This window comes from Micromesistius poutassou, assembly GCF_964030765.1.
Source record: "Micromesistius poutassou genome assembly, chromosome: 5".
Lineage (NCBI taxonomy): Eukaryota > Metazoa > Chordata > Actinopteri > Gadiformes > Gadidae > Micromesistius > Micromesistius poutassou.
This window is the reverse complement of record NC_140275.1, coordinates 18,411,037-18,436,586: the sequence shown is the minus strand read 5'-3', so window position 1 is coordinate 18,436,586 and position 25,550 is coordinate 18,411,037. Positions and strand designations below refer to the sequence as shown.

The following is a 25,550-nucleotide window of genomic DNA, read 5'->3' as shown; positions in this document are numbered from 1 at the left end:
CACCAGAGTAGGGGATCCAAAGAGGCTGCCCAGACCCGGGACATGGCATAGAAGCAAAGTGCACCGCACTGGCATGGCTCACTACAAAGATGCGTGAACGGGAAAAGGGCTGTTGCTTTGTTCAAGACCACAACGGTTCCTGACCGGGCCCAGCCAAGACGCTAGCTTTACCCTGACCGCGCCAAGCCTAGACGCTAGCTTTACCCTGACCAGGCCCAGCCTAGACGCTAGCTTTACCCTGACTGGGCCCAGCCTAGACGCTAGCTTTACCCTGACCGGGCCCAGCCTAGACGCTAGCATTACCCTGACTGAGCCCCGCCTAGACGCTATCTTTACACTGACCACGTTCCTAGAGGCTGTGTAGGTCAATGCCAGTGACCATGTATGGGCATTTAGTTATTTTAGTTTAAAACCAAAAAAAAAGGGGGGGGGGGGGGGGGGTCAGTCTTTTAGGACTTGTTTAGTTGCGGTAGGCTGTGAAGCTGATCTTCCTGTGTGGAAAATAGGACTCTGCTTTCCACCAAGAGAGAACAGTACAATAACATTAGATATGTTTATCTTCTTTCTAAACTAGCAGTTGTATTAGAAGATACTGTAGCTAAGCCAAGCAAACTATAATAGGCCTACACCAATCTCGCCTGTAGTGTAGGTTAAGTTCTCTTCACTCAGGTGAAGTTCTCTAAAATCTGCTCCAGAGGGAGACAGAGTCAAGGCTGAAATCCAAGGAAGCTGCAGGACTACATGTGAAGCAAGTGGAACAACACAAGGTCTGAATCCTGCTCCCCATCTACAGTTAGCAGCAACTAGACCTAAGTTAATAAAAACAAATCAAATTAATTACGATGAACAGAAAGATATTTACAAAAACTTTTTATTAAAGTTGCAACTGCAATCATACAAGTAATAAAATGTTCAACTTCAATTGATCAGCATCAGTAATTTTGACAACACGCATGATAATAACAGCAACACAGCTAGATTGACGCGTTATGTGGTTGACAAGCAAGAAACACTAGGCTGTAAATAACAACATGCAGCATGGTCTCTGCTGTATACAATGAAATAAATCCCAGTTGCTTAGGGGATATTTACATTTCTTCTTTCTTTTTTTAATACATTGTACATGGAATGGTCACAGAATTGACATGTAGGTCACCGCGTTCACGCAATCCTCTTGGTCATTTCACACGGCCAACAAAGACTGGAGGCCCACGTCCCCCCCATGGGTCGGTCACACACACACACACACACACACACACACACACACACACACACACACACACACACACACACACACACACACACACACACACACACACACACACACACACACACACACACACACACACACACACACACTTCCTGGTACTCCTTAACCTGAGGACAGAGGGCAGTTATGTTGTCTTATCGTCCGCGGTGACGCTGTGTAACGCAGTAGTAGAAGAATGAGGTGATCAATGCACTGATGCCACCATACATTCAGAAGGCCATCTTGTAGGGGTTTGGAGATTCCCCGGATTGTTTTGTGTTAATTTACTATATATATATTTTTTAAAACCTTGGTTTGACACGTGGTCCTCGACACAAATATTAATTGTACACATGCACACGTTAATTAGTCCATGCTTAAACGTCCCTGTGACGAGGTCGACCCACGAGGAGCACATCGATATGCATGCGCCCCTCGTACCGTGGGGGGAGCGGTGGACTAAGGTTTTTTTTGGTTCAATTTTTTTCTTTTTCTTTATGGAAAGTCCCCAGACTCAGGCCCCTGGGGTCCCCGCCTGCTGGCCAATCAGAGGCTCTCCCCCATCCCTGGCCTCCTGTGGGGGGGCGTCTGGCTCCACTGTGACCACGATGCTGGTCTCGTCCATCAGCTCGCAGGTGGGGTTGGAGAAGGCGGACAGCGGCAGTGTGATCCTCTGCATCTCCCGCTCATACACTCGCTGCTCATGCTTCTTCTTTATGTCCCGGCCCCTGAAAACACACACACACACACACACACTTCAGGAGGGGCCTACAGACGTACGCAGGGGGCTGTGCATGCAACTCCATTACATCCTCTTTATGCATCTCCTTTCTTGTCAGCCTTTTTCTACCACTACTAAGAATACTTCAACAATAAAATAATAATTCATTACATTTATTGGTCAAGGTAACGAAACAAAACTGTGTGTGTGTGTGTGTGTGTGTGTGTGTGTGTGTGTGTGTGTGTGTGTGTGTGTGTGTGTGTGTGTGTGTGTGTGTGTGTGTGTGTGTGTGTGTGTGTGATCTCGAGCAGATGGTGCCACAGTACTGGAACATTGCTCTTCCTGTTTGTCTGCTCTCTGCCGGCTGGGGGCCTTATGTAATCCCTCTGCTGTACGCATCATTTACTGCTCATTTGTCCTCTCGCTCACACAATGTAACAAAATGAAGTTGAATGAACTACTAGTGCTAGCAGCCTCTGTTGTCCCTCAGAGCGGTGGAGCATGTTGATTGGTCAGTTTGTTCTAGAGGAGGTGGTTCAGGCGTTTCCTTGTGCAGTGCTCGATGGTCTGAATATATAATCGATGGTCTGAATATATAATATAATAATAGCCTCACTGTGCTTCACCCAGGAGGCCAGCAGCCTGAGCAGCAGCTGGTGCCTGGGGCCGGCCGAGGAGGACATGCAGTCCGGCACTCGCCAACACAACAAGTGTAATAAGGGGGGGATATCCCATTCATTCATGAGTAAGTGGTGAATGTTCGTCCATTCACAACGCAAGGTTCGCTAAGTTATCATATGTATTTATGGCCAGACGGCGTTGATTATGTCTCTAGGTTCATTTTCAATTTCCAAGGGGTTAAGACCAGAATGCCTCTGGACGCAACTGGATAGACCTTCAAACAACCAGAGCAGGGAAGCTCAATGGTCGATCCATCTGATTGTCTATGAAATAACCTCAACGGCTGTTCTCGGTCCTCGTATTAAATCTGCCCTGCATTAGAAACAGGGCTGTGATTGGTCTGAAAGATGAGCTAACATTACGAGCAGATTCCCTGGTTTCCAGTCTACTTTTATGCATATTTGAAATGCTTTAAATAATATATTAAATATATTAGAAAGAACCTTTTTGGAAAATGACAAATTAACCTGTTTTGAAAAGATGGCAAAATGAAACTCCTGCCTGAGTTCATCTAAGAGTAAAGAATAGCAATAGTGTTTCTTAAACATAAGTTAAGTTCAGCCATAACCCACATAAGTCATATATTATATCAAAACTACTTAGCAAGAAAAATACTAGATTCAAAGCTGTTTCAAAGCAAATTATTTGCGTTACTGTAAAAAAAAGAAAAGTAGCTTTGTAGATGCGTGTGTCGTTGTGAGATGCTTCATTCAATTAGAGTTGCTTACAATGGATGTCGACAAAGTCTTTGCTCCTGGACATAATGTTCACTTTACATGCACATTCTTGCCTTTGACCTCAATGAATTTGAAGTAGTGTTTATATCTCCACCTTGAAAATGCCACCTTTTCATCAGATTGCTCCGGACTCGCCATTTCTACTGCTTCATCGAATCTGTTTGGTGTTTGTGTGTGCGTGTGGCACGCGTATCCTGGCTTGTGTGTAAAAACACTGGCTCTGATTGGCTACCATGGAGGCTGGTTGACGTTCTTCTTTCATGTGATGTTGATACTTCACCTGTGCGGCTCGCAAAGTTGTGCAAGTTCTATTTTGGAACGATCACAGGAGAGCAATCGCTCTGATCCACAGACACGGGACTAGCCTACTGCACACACTAAATGGCCGTAATTCCATAAAAGCCCACAACGCGCCACTAGCGTTGTTTACACTGTAACTTTGACAGGGGCACAAAGGCCACCTTGGCTGTAAATTTAACATTTTTTCACAGGGCATCAAGGCCAAAGTGCGGGGCGACGACGGCCATGGCCGTCGTGAAATTCCCACCCTGGTCCTACCTCTTGTAGAAGTAGCCCAGTGTGATTCCGACTCCCAGGATGATGATCACAGCCATCATCAGGACCGCAAAGACGTAACCTGACAGGGAAGAAAGATTCATTCAAAATTCAGACAAAAAAATGCAAATAAAGTATATAAGAGGAACGATCCAACAAAGTATCTTGTACACTAGTCTAGATCCAGCAAACCAAACTGAAGTTTCAGCCAATCAGGAACAGGTAAATATAATAATCCTGTTTCTACAGAGGTGGTCCTTCTGGTTTTTAGAACTGAGTTAACTCTTTAAAAACAACTCATTCAATCCCAACAGTCACGTATCTGGTTCATGATTTATTCTTTTTTAACTTGCTGACAAATGAATGACACAAAAATTGTATTGTTAATTTGAAAGCATGTTTCCAATTATTGGATGTGTGTTGCTCTCATTGCCTATTAAAGCAGTTTCAGATCAGACACAAGTGATTCATTATGATCAGTTTAAATATATACATTATGAACAGTCTTTTTATATATATAAAAAATGATCATTCTTAATATATACACTATGATCATTCTTAATATATACATACATTATGATCAGTCTTAAAATATACATTATGATCATTATAATATATATATATATATATATATATATATATATACACATAATGATCATTCTTAATGTATACATTATGTCAGTTATCTACCCATAGTCCCCAGGTCCTTCTTCTTGGTCTTTGGTGCACTGCGCACTCGCTGGCTGATGCCCACGACCGGCTGGACAGGGGCCACCTCTCCCTGAGGGCCTGCCTTGGCTGGCTCCTGCCCCCCCATCTGGGGGGGTGTGGCTGCCCCCATGGGCGGGGCTGCTGGACTCCCTCTGGCTGCCTCTGAGAACGAAACCAAAAGCAAACTGAACAACAGGAAGGAGGTTCACTGAGGTAGGAGGAGGAGAAGGTGGGGGGGGGGGGGGGGGGGGTGGGCAGGAGGAGGAGGTGGTGGGGAGCAGGAGGAGGAGAAGGTGTTGGATCAGGAGGGGGAGGTGGTGGAGCAGGAGTAGAAAGAGGAGGTGGAGCAGGAGGAGGAGGAGGTGGTGGAGCAGGAGGAGGAGGAGGTGGTGGAGCAGGAGGAGGAGGCTTTAGGGGGTCATGTTTTTTCCTCCAAGATCCCTTTGCTTTGGTCATACAGAACTTTCAAATAAGGTCATTTTAATTCGAACTCCTAACTCTTCATTTAGGGTGAGAGGGTTCTGAGCTGCCGTGAGAGGAAGTAAGCGAGGGGCTTTAGCACTGCAGACAGGAAGCTGGGCTCGAGCTTGCCTTAAACTCACATGAAAAAAAAGTTGTTGACAAAGTCTTCAGGAGTTAAAGGCTCGATGTCATAGAGCGGCAGCAGCCAATTACCTGCTGTCTCCAAGGGAGAAATCTACCAATGAGATGAATGTGCTGGGTGTGGCCTAGGCAGGGAGCTGCCTCTTTAACATTTAAAGCCAACAAAGGAAAGACGGTTAGCGGACTGTTGAAAACACTGTTGTTATCGTTTGACTTGGGCTGCCTTGAACATGACCTAATGAAACACTAACAACACAAGCATAGACATATCACTCTTATCCGAAGAAGTTCCCATTCTGGACAAGAAGTTCAAATAATGAAATCAACAGTTCTAGAATAGTTTTGTTTTTTCTTTGGACTTACTTAAGAACTGTTGCTGATACAGAGTAGGAAATAAAAAAGTAAAAACTAAAAAGAGTTTGTTTGGATCCAATAGGATGTCTGCCTCATTCTACTAGGAACACACAAGGGTGATGCTTCGAAGAAAAAAGTTGCTTTAGGAAAGGCAAGGAGATAACTGAGTGGAGACAAGCAACGCCGTGCATCTTTCTGACATGTGTCGTCAAAGCGCCATAGGCTCAGCCTATAGATGTTTACCAATCTAAACATTCACCTTCAAGGAACCACCAAGAAGGTGGTTCATTCATAAAATTTGAGTTTATCTTTGGACTGAACCTCCAGTGAAGCTCTGCCATGCGGGATGTCTACCTGTGCAGGGGTCCACGGAGCAGGCCTGTCTCTGGGCCGTCCCGTCCGGGCCACTGACGTAGCACCAGGGGCCGGCGGAGGCGTCTGGGTTCCTGCAGGAGTTGTGCTCGCCAACACCTACGCAAACAAGGGTGAGGCCACACATGATTATGATGGCTGAGAAATAGATTTGGTTCCTCTGTTAGAACCCTTTGATTAATTATTAATCAACTGCACTCATATCCTCACACCACAAGAAGAGCTTGAATGCTCAAAGGAAAGGACGATGTAGGATTGTACATAACATGTAACATTTGCGTTGATGATATTCCAAACAAGGCAGATTAGTATTGTTATTTCTCTTTAATAACAGAACGGATAAGTTATGAGAAACACGTGACGAATGGGGACTAGGCCTGGGCAATAAAACAATAAATTATCGTATCGTGATAAGACTTTTGATCAATATCAATATAAAACATGCTCAATTTATATCGACGACAGACTGGACCACCAAATCTAGCAGCTGGGTTTGTTACACAAACACGGTTCCATACTTATTTACAATATTTGAGTGTTTTTCATTGTTGTATCGACATTGGAGTAGCCTATTTATCAATGAAGAACAGTGGAAGGTCATATTAAGTGTTAAACAGAAGTGTTTAAATCCAGCATGGTAATTCCTAGTCTTTTTAGGTCATTAAAATTATCAATAGTTATCGATATCGATCAATATGATCAAGTTATATCGTGATACGTCTTCCAGCCATATCGCCCAGGCCTTCTGAGTTTCCAGCAGCACAACAACAGCCTGAGCAGAGTTTACCTGCTTCAGAATCGGGGTGGATCTTGACATCATAGTCTCTGGAGATGTTGGTCCAGACCAGGCAGGTCAGACCCGTGGATGAGACCTTCCGGTCCCCTTTGTAACCAGCTCCACTGGACGTCAAACAATCTGGGAAATAAAGAACCTCATTCCGTTACATTATCCTACGATTTATGTTGTTCTTCAAACATTAAAAGCCCGTAGGCATAGTATTAAAAGGAATAAAGCACAAATCTATAATTTCAGACAGATTGTTAATATGAAATGAGACATCAGGGTTCAGTAAATAAGCTTAACAGAGGACAGAAGTGTTCTCAGTCTTCTTGTTCCTTGGTACCTTCGGGGCTGGACGGAGTGCTGCTGCCCACCAAACACACGCAGAGGAAAACCAAGTGCAAAGAAAAATACATTTCTGCAAAACCGACGTGGAGAAATAGGATCTGGTGCCGCAGCTGTTCAATAGTCCATGATTATACGGAAATGGAGAGAAAAAAAGGGTTTAGGAGCCTATGCCGAGGAGCTCAGACAAACTGCTCGTGTCTGCTGGATCCCAGTCGTGTCGTGTGAGAGAGCCAGACGTCTCGGGTTTCTGGTAAACAGCTCCCGGGTCACTCCCCTTCTGCAGCGGTTCTTCGAGGTCCTAAAGCCCACACAGAAGGTTATGAGGATCCTGCTGTGATCCTAAAAGGGTTCTTGTACAGATTCAGGTTTAATTTTACACTGATAACACTGAGAACATTAAAGGTTACAAAATGCCCACTAGAACCTCACTTAACCTAAATCAAATGAAATAACATGTCATTAGATGATCCTCCCAGGACTTTCCCTGACAAAAAGCATCTTTAATGTCGATACCTTTAAACATTACAGATAATTATAAAGTCATACAATTAACTATGTCATTGTTGATCTCTTCCATCATTTTGTTTCAGACACACCTTTTGGAGATGTGCTTTTTAAAATTGTATTTTATTTTATTAATTTCAGCAGAAAGCTGTCCCTGTTATTGAATTGGAGGATTCCTTGCAAGGAATCCCTTCTGCTTTCAATTTAGTCGAGATCAGTGATAATACGCCGGTTAAACCGTCAGCCCGAGCGTCTGTCGGTGCAGGAGGCTGAGAACAGGAAGGAGAGGCTGGGGTCATGCTCCGTCTATGCAACAGACGCTGGGACCCTGGCGAAGTACCCCCCACCCAAACATGCACACACTGAACCATTGGGATTTAGTTGATTTCCTGGTTGAAAGTGATTGAATTCAGCTTTCAAAGTATTCTCCCTGTCTCTCTCCATGTCTCGGTCCTTTCCTGGATACATACTGATACGCAGGAGCTTCGTGCAACATGTTTCAAACAATAAACCTTCTTATCTAGATGTAGATACCGATGCTGTGTGCATGTAACCGGCCCGGGCGCTGCGGGGTTCATTATTTGATCAGACGCACGGAGGCTCAGCCGCTCGGAAAGCAAATGCACACCGAAGGCTTTTAGAAGTCCAGATGGTCACTTTCAAATGACGTGCACACACATACACACATTAACCCTTTGTAAATTCAAACTAAAACGTTTTTATTAAAACTTGCTTAAGTATAATTGGTAAGATAAAGCATCTCATAAAGCTACGGTAGAACGATGTGGAAACAGCATGTGTGCAGGACATGTGTTTGGGATGTTTCACAAAGATGACTGAACGGATCTCCTGCAGTGGGCAGGTCGGACAGACGAGGTGTTTCTACTGGACACCAACACAAGGCTCTGGGTTTGAGGAGTCACATCCCTAACAAAACGGAATCAGAAAACAAATCACATCAAGACGAACCCTGGCCAATCACTAAAAGTAGGCTTTCACTCTTTGGGAGGAAGTTGGAATCCAAAATGAAACTGTTGCGAACTGCACACCATGTCATCATAGCATCATTTATTCACGTCTGCATTGGCTTGTAGCGCCGGCTGCTATAGAGATGAATGATCAACACAGGCCTAGAGCAGAAAGTGATGATTGTAGTTACCAGGCTGGACGCAATAAGAGGACTGTGTGGGATTTACTGTCGGAAGTGAGGTGCGCGCGTGCGTGTGTGTGTGTGTGTGTGTCATTATGTGGTCAGAAGGCCTCTAATGGACCATTAACGCCTGACCCCGCCCTCTTGTGGGACCACTCGGCCAATAACTGGCCTCCCTGCCACATTACACCATTTGTTCCCAACTCTGCTACGCTTCGCCATGGAGATGGAATCTAATCAGACATATTCGACAGAGAGCATGAGGAAGAGCAGAGGTTTTCTGCTACAGGGAACGTGCCGAGGGTACGAGCTCAAACCTATGAACAAGCATCAGAAAGAGTTTGGACCTTTTCACGAGACCACCGGAGCGTTGTTTAAACTGACCAAAGTCTTGTGTTAAAACAGCAGCTAGTATGACACACATACAAAAGGCTAGCTAGCTCAATGTTCTGGAGAAACTGGACTTTTTCATCATGTTCATGCTCATGCTGATTCACCCCCACTAGAGTGAATGACTCCTGCGGGTTTGGCTGCTCTGGTAGGTCGGGTGTAGGACGTTGTCTTTAATAAACGGCAGTACTCAGTTCCAAAGCCACATCGTGGTGTGGACCCTCAGAGGCTGTGGGGGGGAACCAGGGCCCAGACCCGGCGGCCTCAGGGGGGCCGGTCTCAGGCCACGGCCTCCCTGAAGGTGGACGGGAAGTGGAGGCCGTTCTGACCCATCAGACACAACACCTCCTGGACGTCGCGCTGCAGGGTCAAAGGGTCAGCGAGGGGTCGGAGGTCAGGGGTCGTCTTCAGCAGCCGCAGAAGCAGGGCGGCCCTGGCCAACAGGCCGCACAGGGCGCCGTGGAAGCGGGAGTGCGTCAGAACAGCCAGCCAGGCAGCGTCCAGGGCGTGGCCTGCGGCGGACCACAAATATGATATGATATGATATAGTACTTTATTGTCAGCCGGGCTGAAATTTGTCTTGCGACCCAGCAGCCATTGTATGCATAGAAACACATATACACATTACACACGACATAACACAGTGAAAACAAAACAAAAATACATATATAGACACATGCAGATGAGAGCAATGTCCACCGCTGAGCTTAGCTATGGCTAAGCTCCTGATTAAGCCATAAGGTTAAACAGGACGTCACAGGACGTCGACCTTCGTAGCTATAAATGACTCATTCCAACAATAAGTCATGATTGTACACTCAGTGTCTTTGGCCCTGACCATTTCATAGTCAAAACAACGGTCTTTCAAAGCCCTTGGCATGCTAGCAGGAAGCAACACCAACTCAGGCAGTGATGCTCCGGTTATTGATTCTAATAATCATTAAGCTGAGCTGGAGGTGAACCTCCCCCCTGCCCCGTGCTCCAGACCCACCTGGCCGGAGGGCTCTGCAGGCCGCCAGGTCTTCCAGGACCCGGGGTTCCATCTCGCCGGCCCACGCCCTCAGGCGCCCCGCCAGCGCCGGGCATGCTGGGTATTTCTCTGCCATGTGTAACAGGCGGGGCAGCAGGAAGGCCGCCATGACGGAGGGCTCGGCGAACACGTTGGCCTCGTCCTGCTCATACAGACTGGAGCACCTGCAGTCACATGTTCATCATCATCCCGTTAGCAGCGTTGAGCCAATCACAGCACAGCAGGACGCTGGAGTCAACTTTAGGGTAATGATGAGCAACGACCCTCATTATATGATTAAATGATTAACTCATTCATATCATTAATTCATTGTTAGGTCAAAGCCATGACCTTCTCATGACTAGCTGAGGGTGTACAGATCAGACCCCTTCCTGGGGAACCCACCGGTTCTCCTGCGCCTCCCTCAGCACCGACGGGAGGTCCGGCTCGGGCAGGTGCCCCAACAGCACCCCCAGCGTGGCCGGACACTCCCAGCAGCTCTCCACCAGGAAGTCCAGGACGAAAGGCACCTCCTGGTTGACCTGCATGAGGTGGAGGCTGCTCTGCCCATCTCCTTCTCCTCCTTCTCCTCCTGCAGTGCTGAGGTGGCGCAGTGTGGAGGCGAAGCGGGCGGCCGTGACGCGGACCTGCTGGTTCTGGTCCTGCAGCAGGTAGAGGCCCGTGTTGATCAGCCTGCAGGGGGACAGAACCGCACAGGATGGAAATCTCTTCAGCGTTTGGTGATGGGGTAACATGTGTAAACTCCCTCGGTCCTACTCTCACAATCCTCCCCTTTAGAGCTTTGTACTGGTCTTTGACAGTCAGCACCAGGCCTGGTACCTGGGGCTGATGTCAGGGTCTGGTGTCCCAGCCTGGTACCTGGGGCTGATGTCAGGGTCTGGTGTCCCAGCCGGGCTCAGCAGGGGGTTCCCAGCCAGACACAGGGCTTTAGCGCAGGCGAGCCGCAGGACCTCAGGGGCCCCTGGAGAACAGTTGCCCTCCAAGAGGCTGCACCAACGACGGGAGGCGGGACCCTGTGGTCTGGGGTGAGGGAGGGAGGGGGAGAGAGAGAAAAAGAGAGAGGTTTAATAAATGTTTTTATTTACATATGCAACTTAAAAAATTGTTGTTGATTCAACATTGATTCATGTTCTATAAGACATGAGCGTGACCCAATATGGGGTCGCGAGGCTCCCTTGATTATGAATATTTAAATACAAAGAATACGCTAAAACTAAACTATAATACAAATGAGAATTAAAAAGCAAATAGACCATTCAACAAAAGCAGATTATCAGCCTAAACATTCATGAATCAACCAAGCTTTAGTTTGAACATGAAGTTCCCCTGTGTGTTCTAGTGGGGGGGGGGTGCTCTGCTGGAGGGTGGGGGTCAGGACCTGTGGGCCAGCAGCACACTGGCAGCACACAGGGCCTGGGACAGCAGCTCGGGCCCCCCTCTCTGCGCCTCCAGGTCTCCTAGCAACAGCTCCAGACTCTGCTGAAGCTCCGCCTCCCGCGCCGGGTCAGCCTGAGGGGCCGGAGAGGGCCAGGCCCCCGGGGTCATGGCTACCACCAGCGCTGCTAGGTAGCTCCTCCGGTACTCCACGTAGTGGCTCAGCAGCGCCTCCTTCAGGTTGGCCTGCACACAGAACCATATCCAATCGGACCTCCTCGTATTTGGTATTTGACTGCGTGTTCCCAGGCAGCCACACTTCTTCATTGAGTTGGAGGAGACGGGGCCATTCAAGCACTAAGGGGGTTTGTGTATTACCCTAGCATTGTAATTTTTTCTTTCTGTATTCAAATCAACCAGAAACCCCCAAGGAGCCCAGTGGTTCTCTCTTTCTCTCTCGTTCTCCCTCTATTTGTCTCTCTCATTCTCCCTCTCTCTGTCTCTCTCTCCTTCTCCCTCTCCCTCTCCCTGTCTCTCTCTCCTTCTCCCTCTCTCTGTCTCTCTCTCTGTCTCTCTCTCCTTCTCCCTCTCTGAGTCTCTCTGGAAGTTTAATTGGTTGTATTACTGTGACGGACAGTGCTGTTAGCCAATCAGAGGCGAGTCATTTGCATGTCATGAGTAAGAGCCAAAATCATGTTGTTCCTCCGCCCACCTCCTCCACCACACTAGAACAGTGTGAAACAGGAGCACCAGAGCATTTCACCAAAACCGACTCACAGGGCATTTATTACTACTACACCGCAAAAATTAAAGAACGAACAATATAGTATGGCCTACTGCCAGATGGAACACTTGAATTTCACTGCCAGCAATGACTGCTACTGTGTGTTTGTTGTGCATTTGACTTAATAAGGAACTTGAACTTGAAAAGAAAGATGTGGGGTTTTACAAATAAGCTTCATTGTCTTTGGCTTTGGTACGATCCACCGGCTAGAGAGAACGCACCTGCAGCCTTCTTCAGACCACCTGAGACAACGCTCCTGCAGCCCTCCAGACCACGCACTCACCTGCAAAACTCCAGACCACCTGAGACCACGCACTCACCTGCAGCACTCTCAGGACCACCAGTTGCAAATTGCCTGTGCTTAGGCCACGCCCCTCCGCTACCCAGGTCACCAACGAGAGCTTCAGGTCGGGACTGGCTGAAGGAAAGCCCTCCCACATCTGGCCCGCCCACACTGGGTCCACACACAGGAAGTGAGAGGCGGTTTGGTGGTAGAACAACGATCCCACCTGTGCAGGTGACAAGGGTTATGGAATGTGTTCAAGTTAGGTTAGTCATCCTGTTATTATCCTTTAAAAAAGGACCGTAAAAAGGACCGTACAAGACTAACCGGTTTATTTAGCTTCAAACAATCCTGTGGAAAAACAAATCAAGCCTTTCTTTTTTTTACTGTTACTGCCGACAGCTGATAAAACATAAGAACGTATCGAAGTTGTTGAAATCTATGAACAGTGTGGCAGGGCAAGGGGAGACAAACACACTGAATTCAAAGACAACATAACATCGCTCTACGATGTGTGGTGGAGTGCGTGCTCTACAATGTGTGGTGGAGTGCGTGCTCTATGATGTGTGGTCGAGTGCGTTTTCTATGTTGTGTGGTGGAGTGTGTGCTCTACGTTGTGAGTGGTGCAGTGTGTGCTCTACATTGTGAGTGGTGCAGTGTGTGCTCTACGTTGTGAGTGGTGCAGTGTGTGCTCTACGTTATGTGAGTGGTGCAGTGTGTGCTCTACGTTGTGAGTGGTGCAGTGTGTGCTCTACGTTGTGTGAGTGGTGCAGTGTGTGCTCTACGTTGTGAGTGGTGCAGTGTGTGCTCTACGTTGTGTGAGTGGTGCAGTGTGTGCTCTACATTGTGTGGTGGAGTGCGTGCTCTACGTTGTGAGTGGTGCAGTGTGTGCTCTACATTGTGTGGTGGAGTGTGTGCTCTACGTTGTGAGTGGTGCAGTGTGTGCTCTACGTTGTGTGAGTGGTCCAGTGTGTGCTCTACATTGTGTGGTGGAGTGCGTGCTCTACGTTGTGTGAGTGGTGCAGTGTGTGCTCTACGTTGTCTGGCGGAGAGTGTCCTCAGCACCTGGAGCCTGGGCTGTGGTTGGCTGAGCTCCTGCAGCAGCGAGCCGCTGAGCTGGTGGAGGAAGGCCGGGGAACACCGAGCTCTCAGTGTGCTGACAACTGCCAGGTAGGCTGCTCGCACCAGGGGGCAGTGCTGGGCCGCGCTCGCCAGCCAATAGGACGCCTCGATCCGGCTTAACACCTCCCCCAGTTCACAGGAACCATCCCTGGAACGAAAAAACAGGGACAGGGTACTTCCTGAAAGTGTCTTTACTATCCATTCATTGTTCCAAGGCTTAAGTGTACCAGAGACTAACCTGCATCATCTCTTCACCCCCACCTCATCTAAAGGACAAGGCCAATTCATCATTCAATACTTTTTACGGCAGTGGTAATATATACTAAATTATCATAAATGAATGGTTTTGTAGGTACGATTTAATAGCCATAATTTGAGTGTCATTTGTTAGAAAAGGCAAAGCCTCCGTCAGCTAATAATGAGTGCAATGGGCTGTGAGGATCTGCTTTGAGTTGCCTGCTGCTGTATGAGACCATATAGATTTTAAACCGCTCCCGGCTTACTTCTGGCAAATATCAGGACATCTCTTCCCTGATTGGTTCAGGGAATCCATCTTGCCTGTCAATCACAGGTGCATGAAATGCAATAATTCTGAAAGACAGAGATCGTAGGGAGAGAAAGAGCAGAGAGGGAGCAGAGAGGGAGAGAAAGGGAGAAGAGAGAGGGAGAGAGAGGGAGAAGAGAGAGAGGGAGCAGAGAGGGAGCAGAGAGAGGGAGAGAGAGAGAGAGAGGGAGCAGAGAGAGGAAGAGAGAGAGGGAACAGAGAGCGAAGAGAGAGGGAGAGAGAGAGGGAGAGAGCAAACAACCCACATTTTTGGGTTGTTTGGTTTCCCAATCTTGCTCTCTTCTGCTCTCTTGACAACTCTGCGATCTTACCTACAGCGGCTTTAACCACACAAACACAGCCCACCTTATTGAAATAATGAAATAACCAATAACCACGGTCTGATTCCATGTCCGGCCCGGTCCTTCTCACTGGAGCGTACCTGTCCGAGCTCAGAGCCGCGTCGAGCAGCGCTTGTGTCTGCAGCAGCAGGCCGTGCAGCCGGTTGTGACGGCAGCGGGCGGGCTGCGGTGGGAGCTGGGCGGTGAGCTGCAGGAGGAGGGCACTGTGCTCCGAGGGGGTCGCTGTGGCCACCAAGGCCTTGGCCGCCATGGTCCTCACGCTGTGGACGGGACTGGCCGCCAGCTGCAGCAACGGCGCCAGGAAGCCTGACAGGTCACTGCAGAAGAAAAGGAAGAGCTGCTTAATGCTCCACGCATCTGGAACCGACCTCCACAACGTCACCATGTTCTGTGAAGTCAGGGCTCTAAATAACTTCTTTTGCCTCAGCTTTCATAAAAATGATTATATTATATTAAATAAAGAAAGAAAACATATCCTTTGTACAGCACTGCGAATGTTCTTGTGTTTGAAGGGTGTAAATAACCTTGTCAATTGCAAACCAGTAAATAAATATATAGATACAAAACATACAGGACATTGAGGAGAATCTAAAGCAGCTGAAATGGATTCACACTGGATATAGGCCGTCTATAAACGGTATGAATACTGACCGCGTGGGCGCCGGGCCGCCGGGCTGCAGCTGGGCCAGCAGGGTGAGGATGGGGTAGAGCGAGGGCTGCAGCCGGAGCCGCGCCCGGCCGGCCGCGCCCCGCAGGTCCCCCGCCGCCGCCCGCAGCTCCCCCAGGAGGAAGGGCTGCAGGGCGCCGTGCTGCAGGAAGAAGGCCGGGGCGGAGGCGCCGCGCTGCACTGGGCCGTCCTGCGCCCCGCCCGGCCGCTGACCCAGCACCCGCGAGCACAGTGAGCCTGGGGGGGGGGGGGGGTCAAAGGTCATGATGTGGGCAGGACGGTAACAACATAGAACCACCAGCAGATTGAGTGTGCGGGACACCAACAAAAAATATGTTTTAAAGTCTTTGTTTCAACTGCAAACAAACGAGACCCGAGTCAGCAGGCAGGGGCAGCCTCTGGTGGGACGTCACTAGAGCCATGACTGAGATCGATTTCAGACGTCAGAAAGCGGACCAGTGAGGGGTCCAGGGGGTCTTACTGTAGAGCTGCAGGGCGGCGTTCCTCATGGCCCAGCACGGCGAGCGCAGCAGAGTCAGGGACAGAATGGCCACGTCGGACGCATACTGCAGCATGGCTCCCCCCAGCAGGGAGCCCCGGACCAGGGCCTGCAGCGTGTGCACCGCGCACACCTGGGGGGGGGCACAGGGGGAGGAGGAGAGAGCGACAACAGGTTAGAGGCCAGATAGGCTTTGGATGGTTTTAAATGAGACAAATTTTTTACTTGTATTTTATTGCCATTGTAAAGTTCCTTTGAGTGTCTGCAAAAGTGCCGTATAAATGAACTGTATTATTATTAGTAGAAGTATGACACAGATATACATGATATACTGTTTATACATCCAAAAGGAAGTAGTTATAACATTAAGGACGGTGAGAGGATGTTTACAATAAGTTTCAGTTTCAGTTTTTTCAACTGACCTGGGGGAGGTCAAGGGTCTGGTCCCAGTGGTCCGGCAGGGGGTCCCGGGCCGTGTCCAGCAGGGTGCCCACGCTGAGCGACAGGAGGGGCCGCGAGCGGTTGGCCTCCTCGGCGGACGCCACGCAGAGCAGGAGCATGGGAAGGCCCGCCCCCCGCCGGGTCACCGAGCTGGGGCGGGGCGACCGGACCACCTGCAGCCCCTGGAGAGAGAGACAGAGACAGAGACAGACAGAGACAGAGACAGAGACAGACAGACACAGAGACAGACAGAGACAGAGACAGACAGAGACATACAGAGATAGCGAGAGGTGAGAGAGAGTGTTGTGTTATTGCAAATCAATTATTCCACTTATGCTAATTATAGTTTATTAAATTCATTACTTATCAACTTCTACATATTAAAATGTCTGTTAAGGTGGAACCATAGCCATAGTCTTCAGTTTAGACAGAGTTCCTCAGAGTTTCGGTGTGTGTGTGTGTGTGTGTGTGTGTGTTTTTTCTCCAACAGCGGCAGAACTTCACAAACGCTTTCTGGAATGTCGTTGTACTCTAGCAGGTACATGATGTATTTCCCAGCATGCCTCTGGGCTCACCTGTCTCAGCATGTGTTCCGGGATGTCCCTCCACTCCGGGTCCCAGCTGGTCAGCAGCGCTGCACAGAACCGAGTAAAGCCGGCACCGCAGCCCTCCACTGCCCCCTGGAGGCCGAGGTGGGGAACACACCGTTTCAGGGGGATTTTGGTTTGGTTTGCACGCAGACAAAACCTCCACTGCATGGAATGCGACTCACCCAGTGGCGACACTTGAGGAGAATGTTCTTGAACACTTTGGATCCTCTCCTGAGGTCCTCCGTCGTAAGAAGACACGCCTCTGGTTTGCCCTCTGCCAGCAGTCGCTCCACAAGTAGACCCAAGAAGATCCCCACTCCCTGGAGACGAGGCAAAGAAATCTAATCGTATAAATCTGTAATAAATAGAAGATAAGTGTTCGGATGGGACGCATGGCTTGGTGTGGAGTTATTTAGTCAACAATAAAATGACATCCGTCACATTAAAGGAAAACTTTGGTGTCTAAACAAGTTTTGAAATCTGTCTACTATTGATTAATACATTACTGCAATACATTTTACATATAATACATTTTACAGCAATACAATTACTATTAATGTATTGCTATTACTATTAATACATCATACACTATTGATCATAAATACTATTGATCATAAGGGCCTGTTAAACCCTTTGAGACTGTAATGGTGAGAGCCTCTCTCAAGGATAAGTCTCGCTCTGCGATCCCCTTGTGGTGGGAAACGTCCCTTTTGGATTAACTATCTCCACAACCTTTACCCCAAACACCCCACTAAGCTGCACTTTCTGTGGTCCAACAAACTCTTCTCTCTCAAGCTCTCACTCGCATGTCCACAGGAACCGACGATGGAGTCATACTCCTCTCAGAAGTGGCTCATTAGTGGTCCCCATTAGTCCCTTAGATCCAAGAGGTGTGAGGTTGAAAAACGGGGGTGGTCCGGCAGCGCCAGCCTTTCCCTATGGCTCCCAGCGGTGATCCACTGGGGCAAGAACCACCTACTTGTTAGGAAGAAGTCTTGATTGACATTAAATGTAACCAGCCACAGACCGTATGGCCGGAACAGTACTTCCAAAAGCACAGACCCCGGATGAAACAAACGTGATTTAAAACAATCGCTCATCGTTCTACGAAAGGCCATAAAAAAGACACACACCCATGTACGTTAGCACTAGAATGAACTGGATTCAGCCGTTGGCTGAAGCTACATCTACATTTCTGAGAGTGACATTGCAGCCAGCCAATGAGAATTGTGAGGACGAAACCGAAGAGCGAAGGCTACCTTGAGGGTGACCCAGCAGCAGGTGAGGAGAAGACCGTGCTCCTCAGTCAACAGGATGCTGTCCTCCTCCTCCTCCTCCCCAGCCCCGCCCCCGGGCGTTGCCTGGGCGATCAACGTGTTGAGGGCGTTGCCCGTATCGCAGAAGGATGGCGGGGCGTCGCCTGAGGGAGGGGTGAATGGGAGACGATCAAGAGGATCATCTGGATCAGTCACAGTCACGGGCTGAATGTACAATACAGGCACTGTACAAAGATAATAAATTGTACAAAGCTTCCATTTCTTTCTATTGGGCGACCTCGTTTCCCCATTGGTGGTTTCATTAGCCTCCATGGTGTTGCCTCAGTTGGCCATACAGTGACTCTTTAATATATAATAGTAATAATAATAATAAATAAATATCAACCTTTCATCAGGTTAAATCATTTGTTTCGTTCTTTCTTTTAGTTTGTTTATTGAGTGCTTTGTAATTATGTATTTCATGTTATATTTGTCTATATAAGTGAATCTATTTAGCATCACATTCAGCATTTAACAACTTTAACGATGGCTGGCCCGCAGCCATCCACCAGTTACCACCAGCGTACCGTTCTCCTGGGGAAGGCTCTCCTGAGCTCCGTACAGCACACCCAGGAGCAGCAGGGAGATGTTCTCCAGCAGGACCAGCAGCTCCACCACCACGCTGTGGTCCAGCATGTCCTCCAGACGGCCGGGCGCCTCCAGTAGACACCTCTCCAGCGTGCTCAGAGGCCCTGATCCACAGAACACCAACGAGTCAGGACTCAACCAGCTGTTTATCGATGGGTTCTTGGTCTACTTAAGTGAGCGTAACGTAGGCGTAACAATTCACACCGCCGCCGTTTATTTGGCTATATCTTCAAGATTCATCAGACAATAAGCCTACACGTCATAACCGAGACGCTTCAGAAACATTTGAAAATCGAAGTGAAGCGTAAAATTAAGCTTTGGTTGGCTGTGAGATGGGCGTAAAACACTGCTGGTGTAAATCAGTGCACTAGTTTGAATGGAATTCTATCTCTAGCTGAAGTCGGACGTCTGACGACTAAAAAACGTGTCTAAAACGGCTCTGGTGTAAATTGGCCTTAAGATGATGTTCTATAGTTTTCATGCTTTTTTAAAGAAAACGTATCCAAAGCAAATTGCGCTTTGGATAAACGTGAGATGGATCTTTTTATAATCAATGTCCCTGAGGGTCAGTAAGGGTTCAGGCCTATTGCTCATGGAGGCCTATAGGTAGACTGCAGGCAGTATTGAACCCAGAACCTTTGTGCTGCACCACTTGACTCCTGACTCCTTTGTGCACTCATGATGTTGCATTGCCCCACCGTGCAGCGGCGTGCTCCTGGCCCCCAGCAGCACGTCCTCCTTGGCCGTGAGGTAGTGGCGCTCCAGTTCTCTGACCAGATCCTGGACCACACCTGAGCTCCTCCTGTGGCCTGCGCTGTGGTCTGTCCAGAGCTGCTGCACATCTGGACATCTGAAGGGTGGACAAAGTGTGAAGGTGGCAGAAAATACCAAAAAGGACACATCGTTTAATACTTGATCCTGATTGGTCAATAACGTTCCAAAGGTGTAAAGACCTTCTGCCTTTTAACAGTGATGAAACAATGTGCTACAAATACAAAACAACGGTAAAATACAAATATGGACCCATTGTTTTCTTGACAACGTCGTACATTATATTGAAGCCGGGACACCCCATTGTGGCTAATAACTTACTTAACTTCTCTGAACAGGTTGTTGTGACTGTGTAACAGAGTCAAAGCAGGGGAACATAATAATCCACCAAAGAAATCTAAACCCGACACCCTGCGTGGATGGACACATTATTTACAACAGTGTGGCCAAAGGAACCTCTTCAAGGACAGCGGTTGTGTTTCCGGAGGGGAGAGGCTTACTTGTGCAGCAGCACCTTGGTCATGAGGGCCCCCATCTGGGCCTGGGGGACCCGCGGGCTGCAGAGCAGGAGCCGGCTCCTCCCCCGCAGCAGCGCCGCCACGTCCTCCGGCCAGACCGCCGGGAAGTACCGCAGCAGCAAGCCGGCGGAGAGCTCGCGGACCTGCGGACGCACGGCGGGGACACGACGGTGAACCAGAGCCTCCTATGGCTTACTGCTCAGGGGGCGGAGAGGGGGGAGGAGTTACCTCATTGGTGGAGTCCTCCAAACAGCCAATCAGAGTGAGCAGCTTGGCCCTGCAGAAGAAGTCCCATTGCTCCCTCTGTCTGGCCCAGTTGATCAGACCCGACACGCACACTGCAGGAAAAAACACAATGAAACAACAGCGTCACATGACGACACCTGATCAATAGGATCATTGACCACACCTCCGTTGTCAACATAGAAATGGTTCTCTACTCATGTGATAACCAGGTAGTATAAATAGAGATGTGTAAACTGAAGCCTGAGTGGACTGGGGGTTGGATGTGGAGTCATGTATCTAGACCTGACCAGGGGGAGTCATGTATCTAGGCCTGACCTGGGGGCTGCCCCTTCTTCCTCTCAGGGCTCCAGGTGTCGGTGCAGGTCTCCAGCAGGGCGGAGAGCAGCAGCAGGGCGGTCTTCTTACTCTGGTAGCTGTGCCCTTGAGCCAGGTAGGAGTAGCACAGCAGACTCAGCCACTCCACGAAATCTGAAACAAAGACAATGGATTGTTGTCAACTCGTTATTTTATTTTTTCCTGCCTTTGAAGCGTTTCATTGATAAAAAATGAGTACTGAGCGAGAGGAAGGATACCATGCACCTCAATGAAAAATTATGTCTGGTAATGGTTTGAAAACAACAACCGTTGAAGCTTTCCCGCCACCTTACCCACGCCCTGCTCCAGGACGCCCCCCTCCTGGAGGGCACCCCCCTGGAGGGCCTCCTTCCTCCCTCTGGGGGCCCGGAGGCTCTGCAGGCAGCTGTCTCTGATCCGCACCAGGAAGCGCCGCATCGCCGTCTGGAAGTGCTGGCGGAAGGTGGAGGACTCCCCGTTGAGGTTCTGGGGGACGAAGGCCCTCATGGCGCTCAGCTCCAGGGGCCCCGGGGGGTCCTTGCTTCTGGGGCTGCAGCACAGCAGGTCTAGTGCGGCCATACGCACCCTGTGGTCGGCCGAGCCCAACGCCAGCCGCAGCCTCCGCGGGCCCGAGGCCCCCAGCAGGGTCCAGGGGGAGCCGCCTGTGGAGGCCCGGTGGACGGCCAGCACGCGGGCCCAGGCATGGAGGTTCTGCGGGGTGTCAGGCTGCAGGGAGGCCAGGAGGGGGTGCACGGCGCTGGGGAACACCTGCAGGGCGGCGGGCAGCAGCTGGGTGGAGGCGTTGGTCTGCAGGAGGGTCGCCTCCGAGCTCAGCGCCTCCAGCAGGACCGGGAGCCAAGGCCTCGCCCAGTGATTGGCCAGCTCCAGCTCAGTGGGCTGGGCGTCGGGTGAGGCTGTACATAGGTCCCGCCTCTTCTGCAGGATCAGACATTTGTGGAGCTCTGACGCGCACGGTGACAGGTGATTGGTGGAGAGGCACTTCAGCAGGTGGTTTGGGAGCTCTGGGTAATGTTCCAGCACCTAGAGAATAACAGAAGTTTTAATTGCATGACTAGTATCCCCTGTCACACAAAACGTTCATGTGGAACATGGTGTTTCACCAGAGTTCATGTTTTGCGTGTCTGCTGATACGGTAACATGTTCTCTCACCACGTCAGCGCCCAGGTGAGGGATCAGGGCACAGAGGAGAGGGTACTTGGCCCGGGCCTCCCAGGGCAGCTGGGTCACACGCTGCAGCAGAGTCAGTGACAGCATCTTGGTCGTGTCTCCAAACCGCTGGCAGTCCTTCTCATAGAGCTCCAGCAGCAGGCGGAACGCACTGCGCACGTCCTCCGACACGCCCTCCACCTGGCAGTGGAGACGCTCAGTCTGGGTAACTTCCCAAGAACCAATCCAATACATCCTCAATCTACACAGCTGCATTAGCAACAAAAACTAAATCTGAAGGTAATAAAACATGTCACATGACCAGTGACTGGCCCCACACACAGGGGGATTGAACCGCTCTCAAATCTAGTTGAGGAAATATCATTTTGAACAAGTAATACAAAAAGTAAGGGCAGCAGTCACTGTAGCTCTCCACACCTAAAGCAGGACCCGTCTAGAGGAGCAGATAAGAGACCAAACTCACTGGGCTCTCTGCGTTGTTCCACATGACCTGAATGAGCCGCTGTTGGAGGCTGGACCCATCAGGAAGCAGCCTTACGCCCGTCAGCTCCCAGATAGCAGGGAGGCAGTCCTTCACCTTCTTCAGCCACAGCGTCAGCACTGAGCACACGATAAATACACCAGTTCATTCACTGATTCATCTTCATACCCACACACGGTAAAAACATCACACTGTTCATTCACTGATTCATCTTCATCCCCACACAGTAAATACATCACACTGTTCATTCACTGATTCATCTTCATCCCCGATGCAGAACATGATGCTACGGATGGCTTTACCTTCAAACATGTAGTGGTGACAGTCCAGCTTCTCCTGGCACAGAGTGCAGACCAGGGGGAACACATCCGCCAGCAGCAGGCAGCCCTGGAGAGACAGATGGTTACAGCTCCTCCCCCTTCCCAGGGTCATTAACCAATCAGCTCCTCCCCCTCCTGGTCATTAACCAATCAGCTCCTCCCCCTTCTCAGGGTCATTAACCAATCAGCTCCTCCACCTCCTGGTCATTAACCAATCAGCTCCTCCCCCTCCCGGTCATAAACCAATCAGCTCCTCCCCTCCCCAAGGGTCATTAACCAATGCTAAATGCTCCACGACCAATCGGGACAACAAAGTAAGTTTGACTCACTATATGTAACAGATGTTTTAGTGAAGCCAGGCGGTTACGACGGGTTAATCACCCAGACAGGTATTGTCCTTTAAACTGTTGGTCACAGCAGCGTGTTCAGTCTGTGTGGGTGTGATCAGGATGGTGTTTAGAAGGGAGCCTACGTCTGCGCTGGGTGATAGCAGGATGTCGGGCCGGCAGCACATCAGCAGGCCCCTGGCCACGGCCAGCCGCTCCACGCCGTCCCTCCGCCCCACGCCGTCCCGCCCCGGGGAGCCACAGTGCACCGTGAGGACGCCCACGGTCAGCAGCCAGGGCTCTGAGCCGGAGGGAGGGAGGAAAGAGGTTTATTTCTCCTGCTGGTACCAATGTAGGATAATCACAAAGAGCTACAGTCTCTGTGGTTGATTCTAGTTCTGAGTCACTAGTCAAACCACTGCAGGCATTGAAATCGCTTTTACAATAACATTAAAGAAACATTGAAATACCAAGATGTTGAAACATTAGAACTTTGTAGGAATTATACAAATGATAAGGCAGAATAAAATTGAACAATATCTGTTTAATATACAAAAAGAAAGTCTTTCTGCAAAAGTAATATGGGGAGTCTTTCAAGATGAATGACATTTTTGTGTACAGGATTTATTTTCTTCTTCTATTTTTTATTGTGATCTTTATTTGGCACATATTTGGACTTTACTGGTTATAACAGATGGCCGGGTTAAATCGGGGCTAGCTGGTCTGGGGCGGTTTTCAACAGCAACTCTCCCACTGGATGAACAATCTGCACCAGCCCCTCCTGAGCCATCACCACCGGACGATTTGCGAGTGTTATTGGGCGTCTAAAAACCAAAATGGAGGAAGGGGCACCTGAACCAGAGATCTTCAGCAGGCTGCCGGCCGCCGCCCCGCCTACTCTGCTGTCGGGCGCCGTGTTGATCAGCATGGCCACCGTGGTCCCGGCCAACAGACGGGTGTCCCTGTTGGAGCGCTGGAACACCGGAGGGGATCTTATTAACACTTGGTTTAGATGCACCAGCCGGTGTCTAAACACCTGGCTGCCACTGGGCAATGGGGGAGAGTTTGGATCATTTGGCAGAAAAAATCCCTGGTTACATATCGCTTGGCTGCTAGAACCTTCCACTAAAACAGACACAATTCTAAAAGGGAATATCGGACCCCGGCACCAAACAATGAGACGAGCACCTGGCCGAGGATGACATCCACGAGGGCCTGCAGGATGCTCTGCAGCTTGGGGCCCTCAGGGTTGGGCTCCCACACCAGTGGGGCCACTTCCCCGGGCAACAGCTGGAACATCTGCAGACACACCTGGAGGGAACACAGGGGGGCTCACCAGGAGGCGTGGATCTGGGACAACAATGTGGAATCATGTGGAGACTAAACATTGCATGCACAAGGTGTTAAATATTTGGAATTTACCTTTACAGTAGCATAACAAAATGTCCCATTTCTTAAGCCTTCCTGCTCCATTACAACAGGGAACAGCCGTGACATCTTATCCAGAAGGTCAGGAAAGGTCTCCCTCCACACATCTCTGCCAATCCTGCTGTCCTCCAAGAACATACAGGCTAAACAATACGTTGAAATAAAGATTAAAATGACGACAACATTAAAAGTCTACTTGCTGTAATGCAGAATTGATTGTATAGAATCTTAACAGACCTATCTGCAAATCATCAATGGACAATATCTAGAAAAAAAGTGTGGTGGAAGCACAGTGAAATTATTAAAACCGTGATATGTTGACAATCATTTATAACATATTTTAGCATAATACCATACACACGTATATTACCTGGTCCCTGTAGACAATGCCATGTAAACACTGAGAGGTTTCTCTCAAAACCAGCTGGTGGTTCACTTTTGCCAGATGCTGCAACATCTGTAAAGGAAAGACCCAACTTTAAGCGACCTCTTATGCTGCAGCATCAAACTGATTGAGAGCAAAGCTAGTGCTGACCTTGTCCAGTTTGCGACAAGCTATGGAGCTGTTGACCATTTCTAATTGCATGGAAAGGATGAGCCTGACCAGCAGCAGGAGGTGCTCCTCTTCCAGAGAAGAGAGATGCGCATCTGGGATATTCTTCAGCAACTGGAAAGCATCTTCTAAGCAGCGCTCCTTACATCTTTTTACAGTATTTCTATTAGTGTGACCAAGAAAGATAATGAAAAGTTTGAGTTTTTATATCAAACACATGTCAATACAATTTTAATAACTTTTCTAATGTACTTATTTTTGATTGGCTGTCATACCTGGATCCCTCGGACAGCTGGTTGATAATGGGCTTGAGTGTTATACTGACATCCCCTAGCGGGTTGTCTTCTGTGTCAATTAAGTCAACGATAGCTGTCTTCAGATCTTCAAACGACAACATTATGTTTCACTTTGTACATCAGTTCAACTCATTTCATTGATTGTGTTGCATGTGATATTTCCTCGTGTGTGACACGTCTTCCTCTTGTCCAACTCCTGTGGCACACGTCGCACCCGGCGAGGAGGTGCTTCCTCCTAGCGCCGGGTGGTGGAATGTTAAGAAAAAAAAAAAGAAGGAGAAACTCAATCTCGTTGAGAGAATTCATAGATAATTACAATTAAAGTACAGTACAA

General features: G+C 49.0%; 2 protein-coding genes across 2 annotated transcripts; both read right to left on the bottom strand.

Moving 5' to 3' along the window:
- Positions 1-1,524: 1,524 nt before the first annotated feature.
- Positions 1,525-7,335, bottom strand: pik3ip1 (phosphoinositide-3-kinase interacting protein 1). The gene is made up of 6 exons (XM_084467818.1): positions 7,108-7,335; positions 6,771-6,899; positions 5,966-6,082; positions 4,634-4,816; positions 3,947-4,025; positions 1,525-1,977 (listed from the first exon to the last, which is right to left on the bottom strand). Exons 1-6 carry the CDS (start codon positions 7,178-7,180, stop codon positions 1,764-1,766), a joined length of 795 nt encoding a protein of 264 aa, XP_084323944.1. The 5' UTR covers positions 7,181-7,335; the 3' UTR covers positions 1,525-1,763.
- Positions 7,336-8,410: 1,075 nt separating this feature from the next.
- On the bottom strand, positions 8,411-25,332 carry LOC311343636 (tRNA (32-2'-O)-methyltransferase regulator THADA). The gene is made up of 31 exons (XM_084468551.1): positions 25,196-25,332; positions 24,903-25,083; positions 24,738-24,824; positions 24,605-24,632; positions 24,362-24,510; positions 24,128-24,250; positions 23,792-23,912; positions 23,086-23,240; positions 22,596-22,680; positions 22,276-22,412; positions 21,795-21,992; positions 20,939-21,665; positions 20,607-20,759; positions 20,274-20,383; positions 20,028-20,188; positions 19,455-19,606; positions 18,696-18,860; positions 18,112-18,272; positions 17,035-17,172; positions 16,838-16,942; positions 16,244-16,444; positions 15,804-15,954; positions 15,307-15,559; positions 14,736-14,972; positions 13,693-13,897; positions 12,665-12,853; positions 11,565-11,806; positions 11,045-11,206; positions 10,571-10,858; positions 10,148-10,350; positions 8,411-9,668 (listed from the first exon to the last, which is right to left on the bottom strand). The coding sequence occupies exons 1-31, from the start codon at positions 25,315-25,317 to the stop codon at positions 9,436-9,438; spliced, it is 5,622 nt and encodes a 1,873-aa protein (XP_084324677.1). The 5' UTR covers positions 25,318-25,332; the 3' UTR covers positions 8,411-9,435.
- Between the last annotated feature and the right edge of the window lie 218 nt (positions 25,333-25,550).

Excerpts from the sequence above, each read along its gene's own strand:
- LOC311343636 (XM_084468551.1), bottom strand. The coding sequence starts at position 25,317 with ATGTTGTCGTTTGAAGATCTGAAGACAGCTATCGTTGACTTAATTGAC. Across the intron at positions 20,189-20,273 it reads TGGAGGACTCCACCAATGAG|GTCCGCGAGCTCTCCGCCGG; the intron begins GTAACTCCTCCC and ends GTGCGTCCGCAG. Across the intron at positions 11,807-12,664 it reads TGGTCCTGAGAGTGCTGCAG|GCCAACCTGAAGGAGGCGCT; the intron begins GTGAGTGCGTGG and ends TTCTGTGTGCAG.
- pik3ip1 (XM_084467818.1), bottom strand. The coding sequence starts at position 7,180 with ATGTATTTTTCTTTGCACTTGGTTTTCCTCTGCGTGTGTTTGGTGGGC. Across the intron at positions 4,817-5,965 it reads CTCCGTGGACCCCTGCACAG|AGGCAGCCAGAGGGAGTCCA; the intron begins GTAGACATCCCG and ends TTTCGTTCTCAG. Across the intron at positions 4,026-4,633 it reads GAAGGACCTGGGGACTATGG|GTTACGTCTTTGCGGTCCTG; the intron begins GTAGATAACTGA and ends CTTCCCTGTCAG.